The 11,288-nt window shown below is 43.5% G+C and overlaps 1 protein-coding gene across 1 annotated transcript; it reads right to left on the bottom strand.

Moving 5' to 3' along the window:
• Nucleotides 1-329: 329 nt before the first annotated feature.
• On the bottom strand, nt 330-10,368 carry RBFA (ribosome binding factor A). Its single transcript, XM_075705784.1, has 7 exons — nt 10,259-10,368; nt 9,531-9,573; nt 8,698-8,874; nt 6,034-6,146; nt 4,760-4,844; nt 2,670-2,740; nt 330-972 (listed from the first exon to the last, which is right to left on the bottom strand). The coding sequence occupies exons 1-7, from the start codon at nt 10,366-10,368 to the stop codon at nt 582-584; spliced, it is 990 nt and encodes a 329-aa protein (XP_075561899.1). The 3' UTR covers nt 330-581.
• Nucleotides 10,369-11,288: the final 920 nt, after the last annotated feature.

Raw genomic sequence — 11,288 nt, 5'->3', positions numbered from 1 at the left:
GTTGTAATTTTATTGGCCATAATTTCAATGAGTTTCACCTTCTTGTGGAAGGAGTTGCCCCCCATTAGACTAGGTCCTCTAGAGAATAGCCTGTCCTGGTCTTTTTGTGCTGAAGGCTGCTCTTTGAACACCACTGTCATTATTTTGCTTCCCTCTTCCTTCCTGACCTTAGAGTAACAGACACTGTCACTTTGTGATTATTTTTACCCAGATTACTCAAAAAAACCCCAACATTTTATTTCAACACAGAAACCATAATTTTATTGGAAATAATCAACAGAACTGCAAGAAGTTTTAACTCAGTCCTGCACTATGTATATTTCATCATTACAAAACTGCTCTCTGGTCGAAAGTCCTACTACTGCAGCAGCTTGAAAGCTGCTTAACAGAATGTCACAAATAGCATTTTTGTTTTTCTTACATACCTTGTGCTAGCAAACCTCCCCACATGTGGCAAACCTATTAGTTTGAAAGAGGAAGTGGTAAACAGGCTGTACAAAACTGATCTTTCAGTATCTATGGCAGTCTTTTTTTTTTTTGCTATTGGCAGCCTCCATTTTAAAGGGAGTGGCTTTTTCACTTCAGTTCAGTTTATCAGTAGGCTGACTTAGAGTTTTGCCATCATCCGCCTCCAATTCGTCTACCTCTTCCTGTAACTCATCCTCCAGCTCATAGTCCAAGACTGATTCAGCATTATCATCCCAGTAATGAGCTTCATATCTGTCCAGTAAGTATTTCTGTGGTGTAATGTCATCATCAGGAGGATTCTTTGCTTTTTTCTTTTTCATTTTCGTTTGAATCTTAGAAAGCTGCTGCTCCTGCTTTTCTGTCCAGGCAATGCTTTCTGTAACTCTTGACACTTTCAGTCTTTTGTAGTCCATTATCTGCTTATTCAGCAGTTCATGATCAATACCAAAAAGATTAGACCGCATGGGTGAATCTGAAGATTGCGTTGCTGAAGAGAACAGTTTACTGTGGAAAGGAAAACAAATGTTGTGGGTTTTTTTTTCCCCCGTGTGTGTTTTAAGGGGCAATGCTAACTGTGACAACTTGAGTAACACAGAAATAAACCTGGGGTTTCAGTCTGACTTTATTAATGCACTGTGTTCAGCATTGTGCTCCCTATGTTAAGAAGGAAGGGATACCACCGTACTATGTGTCCAAGGACAGGCTGTGTATAAGCCTGTCAGTGTGTCAAAACAGATTTAATGGGAGGAAGTCAATAAAGCAACTAAATTCCAGAGAAAACTGCTTACTTCTGGGAAAAGGTATGCATAGGTAACAGTGAGCACTGGACCTGGCAGCCCAAAGAAGTTAGACTTCTCCCAGGTCTTCCAAGAAGTGAGAAGCAGCAGCCTGTGCCCAGAACACATCAAACAGGCGTATGAATGACAGCATATGGCACCTTAAGCTGGACTTAAGTCCACAAGACACAGAGGAAGGTGTTAGGTGCCCTATGGGGAAGTCTGACGCAACAGTGATTTCCCCCAAGAAGCTATTTCTGATTTGCACCTGATGAACCATCCTGTGAGACATTAAGGCATAAAAGGCATTTCCACCAACAGACCGCAGCACACAAGTGCAAGGCTGTTGGCTTTGAGAGCATCCAGTCCATAGAATCACTATGCCAATAGACTGTTCAGCCCTGTCCCTCAATAGCCAAAAATCCCTCACAAAAGAGTGCTTTATTAACTTATTTTGTTAACTTAGGGAGATTTATCAGTAAACTTGTACTCATATACAACAATCCAAACTTATATCAGAAAAAAGTGGCCAAGTAGAGGAGTACTGGTAAATGTAGAGCTTTTATGCTCATGAGAAAATTAGCAGCAAGAAACAAGTATTACTGTTGCAAAACTTCTTTTTAAATTTAAATATCATGAACACATCAAGTCTTGAATTCTTAGAAATTCTAGAAGTATTTCCCTCATAAAAGTAAAGATACTAATAACAGAAGTAGTATTGGGTCTGCAAGTAACAAGCCTGATGACTATGTCACTCAAAGTACAGACATCAGACACAGCTCATTTCTAAGAGCATGTTCTGATATCACCTTATGGGTTAGTTGCCTCTGAAAGCATATACACTATGCTGTTACAAGTGACAATTCAGTCACTCTCCACAGCTTCACAGAGGCCCACTTATATATATAAGTAGACTGTCCCTTTCCATATTTGCAAACCTGTGGTCTGCAGCAAGGCACCTGTGCACAAGAACCAACAACAAAATAGCCTGTGAAAATGTGTCTGCACTAAAATATGAAAGTAAACTAGAGCATATATAATAAGAAATATTTTCCCTCAATTTTAATAAATGGGTGTAGCATTGGTAAAGAAAGCTTAAGCCACAAAATAAAATGCCATCCTCTACATTTAATTTCTGGGATGATTACATATTAGTTTTGTCCTAGGCTGTTCTGCAGCCTCTTCTGTTAATAAAAGGACCCAACTGATCTCTATAAAAGCTGAGATGCCTTTTTGGTAAGGTCTTCCAAAAAGTCTCTCTCTTCCACTTTCTATTTCCTCATAACACCATTTGCTGAACTCTGAGATAACAAAAAGGTACACATCTAATTAAAATATACTTTGTCACATCAAATAATACCCAATTTAAGTTGGCCAACAGAGATGAAAACGTACACTTATACAATTCTGATTCAAAAAACTCACCCAGAATCATTTTGAGATGTTTCGACTTCTTCTGGAGGTCCAAAATCAGCAATTGACAGTAATTCCTCAATCTGTAAGCACATGAATACAATACATATTAAAGGTCCTGTATTAAATTTACTTTGTTCACACCTACACAAGAAACAGACAAGTACCAAAAGCAAATATTTTATTTTCCACATGCTTCGAATATTTAGCAAAACAATTTCAAAATAGCCTTTTCCTCCATTTACATAGAACTGCTTATACTTCTTGCCTGGGAAGTTTGTGTCAAATAGCATAACTGATCCAGGTATTCCTACAAAGTTTTTTGCTTTATGTACATTCTGAACAGTTGGCTAGGGATTGTGTGACATATATAATTTTTGTTTTATTTGGTCTTACTTCAGTCTTGCAAATCCTTTTTCATAACATCCTTACACTGGGATTTTTTTCACTTTTTCCCCCTTTCTGTAAGTTTGTATTTCTATTGCATGTAAATACTGAGATACCAACTCCCTTTTAACATGGCACCTAACCAGTAAACGCTACAAATCTAGTGTATCCAGTGCTTATAGACTGTACCTAATTGTGAAAATTGTATCTTGTTTGAAATTTTTATTCCTACTTTTCTTTACATTACTTCCCTTCTAATTCAATGTATTTTTCTAGGAGTTTAATTGGATGGTCCTTCCCTGTCTTCCAACTTAAAAATCAGGTTCAGCTACATTATTTCAAGCCCTGTTATTCGAATCTGTGGATTACATAAATATGATGATCTGTGAAGTGTGAAAAGATGATCCAGCTAAGTGCTCCCCAGTGCCATTCACTGACATAAGCCGTATAAGGAGGGTTTTTACTTGTCTTGCGTGGTTAACTTTCTTGGTGCCTACACACTGAACTTGAATGTAAGGTAGCCCAGGGGTTTTCTTCTTCAAAAACCGTAAGTGGTCATTTAACAAAGTTTGAGAAACAGTGATTAATGGAACAGGTTCCACAACAACAGACCTGAAAGGAAGGACCTGCAGGAGTAGGTATTTGTAGCTCCATCTAGATATGTTAATAACAGAGTAATAGTAATGACAAAGTGCTTCCATAATCACTTGTTACTTGTGTAGAATTTCTTGTTTGATTAGGGGGAGCATAATAACAAATATAAACAGCTTTCAGAAGTGTTTAGACCAGCCGGGTTAGCTCAGTTGGTTAGAGCATGGTGCTAATAATGCCAAGTTCACAGGTTCAATCCCTGCTCACTGCAGGGGGGTTGGGCTAGATGATCTCTCAAGGTCCCTTCCAACCCAAAGCATTCTATGATTCTATTCTTGTGCTTTTTGTTGATGCTAACACAGGTGAAAAACATTTGCACTGTGGATCAGTATATTCACATGAAACTCAGAATTTTTCTGACCATAGAAAGTTCAAGCAATTCATCGCATTTCTAGAGAGTCTGAAGTTCCTGTTATCCCTTCCAGCTCTGCTAATACACACCACATGAGCCTGTAAGTCACTAATAGCAATTGGTTAATAGTAACACATCTAAGAATAAGGCACTTCAGGGCACAGAAATGTGACCACACTCTTTTCAACTAATGTTCTTTCCATTCACATCAACAGCTTGAGGAGACGTTTAAAAATCACTAATTAGATTCAATGGCATTTTAAAAACACCTAACATTTAAAATGTGCAAGACAGCTCCTCACCTCATTTCTATGATCACGTATACCAGGCAACAGACAACCTACCCTATATTATTCCTTAAAATTGTAATTTCATTTTTTAGGATTTCTTTATTGACTTAATGATCTGGCCTACAAGCTTCTCTGAAAAGTTCACTTCAGAAATTTTAATAGTAGCATCAAAAAAAGTTCATGAGGCAATAGCTACAAGGATTCTTTTACATTGTATATGAGCATCAGCCTTACTCAAGATTCTTCGCTAAAATACTTTGGAACATGAAGAGGAAAGGGTATACACAAAGACTGATTTTTAATGTAGACTGGTAGAGCAATTGAATGATCAGCTCTCTCCATATTCCTAAGCATTATGGTATGCTAAGTCACCATGTTTGCATATCATTACATTTGTATATTGAGACAAAGATTACAATTACCTCTTTTACAGCTGCAGCTTCTTTGTCTTTTACAAATACTATCGGGGGTACATTTCCTAGAATCTGCTGACTCATCAAAAGATACCTAGCAAAAATACAGCATTCACCAGTATAAGTAACAGTGCAGCACCTCCAGGACAGATAAAATACATTACATTAATTCCAGCAGTATTGCAAATTTAAGGATATGGTTTGCAAAACTTACAGTCTGATGGATATCCATTCAGGTTAGTGCTAAGCAATAAATCACTGCAGAATCCCAACTCTCAATGTATAACATACAAGAACTACTAAGTGCAGATCCCACTGAGAATTGATGATATTAGACTTGTCTCCTATATGCACAGGCTGGCGCAGGCCTTTCCTCACTTCATTTGGCTTCCTTATCCCCACTGTAGGGGTGAGAGCAGTGGGGGATAGAGCCCTCACAGCAGGGCAAGACAACTAGTCCTACATGCTAGCTGCAGAAGGACTGACAGGGCTCCCTTCGTCTTCTTCCCAGCCAGCAACATTCCTTCTCAAAGAGCACAAGCAGTTGGGAGCAAAGAGAGCATTGTGCTGGAGCAGGAATTACACAGACTAGGGAAACAGGGGAAAGGAAATGGCTCTACAAGTAAGCTTCAATGCCACCTTCACCATGGGGTGAAGTCCTGATCCTCCAACAGACTGGCTGGACAGCAGAGGGTAAGCCCAGGAAAGAGGGAGAGACACAAATCTCTATGATATCCTGAAAACTCACTGGACCCTCTGCTAAAAATGGGTAAAAGCATCACAATACACAGTAGCATTCTGACATTTATTTTTTGGTATCAGTATTGTGAAGAATTTCTGTAATGTCAGTCATCCCCTCTGGAGATGTCCCTAGTGATCAGAATTGCCCAGTGAATCTGTAAGGAGATATGTTGTAATTGCCAGTCCTCTTGTGCAGCATCATATTCTGGCCTACTGTCGCACACAGCATGTCCAGCCTGCCATCACTAGTACAATGAAGTGAAATGTCATCCAAACTCCTCTTTCTTTCTGCTCAGCCCAGTCCAATTCTAGGAAAGCACAGAAGCCAAATAAGCCAGCTGTGCTCCAGCAGAGAATACACAGCTGGTCTGAGATAGTCATCCTTCCCTGTGAGGCTCATCACAGGAGATGCTCTGACTCCAAATATCTAAAAACCTAAAGCACCGTAACAGGCCAGATACAGCTTGTTAGAAATACTTAAAAAATGGTACTAGTACATGGCTATGAATTTATGAAGCGGCCTGTTTACCCCATAGCAGTACCGTATACGTGGAGCACTCTTCTGCAATACACTTTCAACATAACTTTCTTTCTCCACAGTAGCAGCAGGATTCCAGTACACACGACATGCTGAAAAGTTTGATGCCAGGGACACCTACAAAAAGACAAACATTTCTTTAAAATTATATATATATACACACACACACTCTTCATATACAACAAAGTCTCTAATTCATGAAAAAGCATAGTGACCCAAACTGGATATGTAAATTCTTAGGAGAACCTCTTCTTCCATCTCTGCTCTTAAGAACTAAAATTACATGGTGCCTTTAAAGAGGTAGAGTTTAACACCAAATAAGATTTACATTCGGTACCTGAAAGGCCTTTTCTTTATTTAGGCAAGTCACTGCCTAATCTCCCCTTCAACTGAAATTAAACAGAGGAGACGTCTGTCAACACCTGTATGTTACTGCCAGTGCTACATCTAGTCAGTGCAATGGTGCTACCATCACAAATACAGAATGACAATTTATGGCATACCATTTTGGAATACAGTTGAAAGTGTAAGTTTCCGCTAAAGAAGGACCTGTGACACTGCCTGGTTTGTTGTCACCCTGAGTCTGGTTTTGATACTGACAGAAAAGAGGATGCCCGTTACACTGTAATGTAAGTCTCTCCAGCTCTAAAGCCTGCTGGGAACCTCCAGTGCTTTAGCTCACTAACAGATAATATTCATAGCTGTCATGCATGCAACTGAAAGCGCATGGTGTGCAGGGACCAAAGCACACAAGATAGACTGACAATCTTCCTGAAGAATAAACTTCCAAAACACAAGCTGCATTCTGAAAGATTTCTGTAACTGTCATTCACGGCATCTAGCAGCGTCTTACAAAACAGGCTCTCACTATGAGAGTACACCCAGCAAACTTCTAACAACCTATCTGGCTCAGCCAAAGGAAGGAGCTGAGGAAGAAGGAGGAGAAGGCATAAACTAGCCATTAGAAGGCACAACTCAGAGGTCCTCTAGTCCAGAAACCAACTCTTCAAATAAGCAGGCGTCTACAGACATTAGCAGGAAAAGACAACTCCATCAAAGTATTCCCAGGAGTGAAAACTGCATCACAGTCTGCTGTTGACAGTGCTACTCTTTCCTAGGGCAGAATGGACTGTCCCCAAGAACCAAAGTAGATACTGATTTTTTCCACCACCAAATAACTCCTGCCTCATCACTCATTAAAAATAAAAAAAACCCACAGTGATGATTAACCAGCTGTTTCTACTGCAGGATCAACCCTCCCCATCTCCCACACTGAGTCTAATGTAAGCACATAAAAAACCCTATCTAACACAAGCCATTTCTTCATCATCACATGAGTAATGTTATCAAGTGGATAAAATTGTGATGGATCAAGCCTGAAGCACGATTCTTACCTGTATTACTATTATGTAATTTTAACTTTTTATACCCAAAAAACCAAATTCTGATGGATTGTAGAAAGCCGGCCAGATTTCTTTTGATAACAGAAGTAACAATATAGGACCAGAATCAGCTCAAGAGTAAATCAGGACTGACTCTCAGCCACATCCCAGTGCAGCACGAACACTAAGCTCTACGCAGGTATAATAAAATCCGTACTGTATTTGGAAGAAGGCTGTTTCTTTCCCTCTCTCATGTTGTAAGTTATTTCATTTACAGCAATGCCTCCTGAAAGTACTGTGGCTTGCCTACATCAGCCAGTATTTTTATGTGCAGACATGCCATCTGAGTTAGACAAGCAATCCTCAAAGCCCTAGAGAGAGAGAAAGACTATATGAAGGATACTGCACATATAGAGCCAAAAGATTCATTTTGCCCATGTACTTTTAATCACTTGCCTGAAGAAAGAATGAATTCAGCTGGCAAAAAACATGTTTCAATCATAAATGACAAACCCCTTGTCACAGATGCAGCTATGAGGTGCAATTTTTTTTTTCCATGCTTCTAACTAACAAAGCTAAGTCCATCAAGCGTTTAAGCCAAACGTTGATATCATTTAATCTTAACAAAACAGCAAATGTGGAAGAAAAACTACAGACAACAAACAAGAATGTGGAGACTGACTTAGCTCCTGATTCAGAGGTTTAACATCCCTTCCAACCCATGAATTACAACAATGCTAGCTCAATTAGGTACAAATTCCAATTCTATCTGGAACCTTGCTTGCCAATGGCATTTTCTTAGGCTTGCCTTTTTTCTGAACTAAGCTCACAGCCCACTTAGGTCTTCTGCCTGTGTAATGATGCTGGTGAGGGACAAAAGGAGGTATCAACTCTCACACAGCTGCATGAAGAAAAGACTCTTGGAAAGATACACTTAGGGTGGTAACACCAGGCTCCTCCTTCTGAAAGGGCAAGGCAAATAGTACATCTCTGAGTAACAGGAAAAAAAAAAAAGGTCATACCAGGAGAATCACCATTTAGTTGACCTAAGCTGCATTTGCATTATAGTGGCAAAGGTGTACTAAGCCACGTACAACAGTGCCAAAGTTCTCCTAGCTTACAAGGTGAATCCAGAGCCTCATCTCGCTGTGCTGCACCGCATCAGAAGCAATGCAATAAAACCTCCCCTGCACACATCACAACACCCAGGGAAGCTCCTCTGGTGCGCCATGCTGACCTCAAGGCAGTCAGAGTGACTCAACACAAGCTGTAGCTTTGGCACTTGCCTTGCAGATTTCCAGCTTGAGATCATAAAGTTCTTGATTAACTTCACAGGTAGTCATCATCTCTGTCACAGCTTTATGAATAAGACTATTCAAGACTCTGCAGCGTATGTTATCTTCTTTCCTATTTTTTGTCTGGTCATCTTTCATTACAGAAGCCAACTTGGTTGGTTTATACATCTTTAAAAAAAAAAAAAAACCAACACATTAATCAGTAGTTAGAAACTTGTATTAGGCAGTTATATACAGTTTTGTGCACCCTACTAAGTACGCTCTTGGAATATCATTACTGAAGCTGTGATGGCTTTATATAGATCTTATGTACCAGGTGTTTCAATAAAGAATATTTCTGTTCAGAAAATCTTTGACCTTCATTCATTCCAGTCAAGGTTTCTTAGTTTCTTTATTATTTTGTAGCAAGTTACACATTTCAATAAATCAGTTTCTTAAATACAACAAGTATTAACTGAAAAGCATTGCTTGTTTGAAAAACAAACATGGAAATTTACTTTTCTATAAAAGTAAAACTAAGCTGGTATACAGAAGTTTTAATCTTGATCAGTTCTCTGCTATGGGCTCAAGAGCGTGCAAGAGAGCGTTGGTGCTCACGCGGATGAAGGAAGGATCAGCACAGAAGAGGACACAGCCACGGGGAGCCGAACGGCATCTCTCGACAGCAATCCTGGCACGTCACAGTGAAACTGGAGCTCTAGTGTTCATTCACAAAATTATGCTATTTCCCCACCAGAAAACACTTTTCCCAAAGTTAGGCACAATGGCAGAAGGTTGTTCCTCCTGGCACAGATAAACACAGCACCTTAAAAGCTTGCACTTACCATTTTAGATCCCAGGGTCGGGCTGTCATACCAAAACTTCTTTCTTTTGGAAAAAGGAAAGGAAATCAGCTTTATCTTTCAGCAGCTCAAAGAAACAACGGGTATCCCCTGTAATTAAAATGCCACCTGCCGGAAGGCACACGGTTTTCATGTCCGCACGTCGTTTTCCCCACAGCGGTTACAGGCTCAGGTGCAGCGCGGGGAGCAATGCTTCCCACTGACGGCCGAGGCTGCACAAGGAGCGGGGCTACGAACAACCCCAAGGTTTCTTCAGAGGTGGGCCTAACTTGGCACAGAACTCAAGCACCGTCGCCAGCGACCCACGGGCACGGGAGGTGCCGCTCGGAGGGCGACTCGGGGTGGGTGGCTTTCCCCCATACTACCGGGAATACGGGAGCGCCCCGAGTCCCACAGCCCCGCTCACACAGCTTCGTCCATTTGCCCGCAAACCACCCGCCAGGGCCCGGCCCGCACGGCCGGGCGGTGCGGTCGCAGGCTGGGTACGGCCCGGCCCGGCCCGGCCCGGCCCAGCCCGGCCGGGAGCGCGGAGCCCGCTCGCCAGGCCGCGGGCAGGCCCGGCGCGGCGGCCCGCGGTAGCACGGCCTGCCCACGCCGGCGGAGGCAGGGCAGGCCCGGCAGCCCGCCCGGCCCCGGCCGCCTCACCCCGCAGCGAGGCCCAGCCCGGCGGGAGGGCCCGCTGCCCGCCAGCCCCCCGGCCCGGCCCCTACTTGTTTTTGCGGAGCATTTTCTTCAGCAGGTTCCTGGAGCCGCCCAGGGCGGCCGAGCTGCGCAGCGCCCGGCACCACCGCGGCACCGCCGCCGCCCGGGCGCCCCACATGCTGCCGCTGCCGCTGCCGCTGCCGCAGCGGTCCGGCCAGACCCGGCCCGGCTCGGCGGCGGGGAGCTCGCCGCGGCGGCGGTGCCGGCTCCCCCTCGCGGCGCGGCGGCCCGGGCCTGCGGGGCCCCGGCGGAGGCGGCGGGGCCGGTGGGCGGGGGCCCTGCCGGCCCCGGGAGGGGAGGAGGGCGGCGGAGCCGGCCTCGGGCACCGGCGAGCCTCGGGGCCCGAGCGGGGGGAAACCGCGCAGAGCGCCAGCGCCGTGCGGGCCCGGCTCTGCACAGGCTCCGTTATTTGGGTAAAGTGAGTTATCCAAATAATCCAGGTATCGCTCTCTGCAACTACCTGAAAGGAGGTTGTACTGAGGTGGGTGTTGGGCTATTCTCCCACGTAGTCAGCGATAGGACGAGAGGAAATGGCCTCAAGCTGCGCCAGGGGAGGTTTAGGCTGGAAATTAGGAAAAATTTCTTTACGGAAAGGGTGGTCAAGCATTGGAACAGGCTGCCCAGAGAGGTGGTGGAGTCCCCATCCCTGGAAGTGTTCAAAAAACGGGTAGATGTGGCACTTGGGGACATGGTTTAGTCTAGTCTACCCTTGATTGGCTTAGAGTAGACTTGGTAGTATGGGTTAATGGTTGGACTGGATGATCTTAAAGGTCTTTTCCAACCTAAACGATTCTATGATTCTATGATTCTATGAAATGCGGGAGGTGCTAGAGGCCCCATCCCTGGCAACATTCTATGATCTTGGAAGTGAAAATAAACCTGGCTGCTGCGTTTCCATTACAGGGCTGCCCCAGCAAAGGCCTTGCAAACTGCTCCCCAAAGATGAGCATTGCTGCCGGAGCGTCAGGAACAGCCGGTCTGGTCTAGCGTACGGGCTGCGGTTTGCTGTGCCCTGTAGTTTGGCGGCAGCACCAGAAT

The sequence above is a fragment of the Pelecanus crispus genome, chromosome 2 (assembly GCF_030463565.1).
Source record: "Pelecanus crispus isolate bPelCri1 chromosome 2, bPelCri1.pri, whole genome shotgun sequence".
In the NCBI taxonomy this organism is placed as follows: Eukaryota; Metazoa; Chordata; class Aves; order Pelecaniformes; family Pelecanidae; genus Pelecanus; species Pelecanus crispus.
The sequence above is the reverse complement of the archived record's forward strand: the minus strand, read 5'-3'. Positions and strand labels throughout refer to the sequence as shown.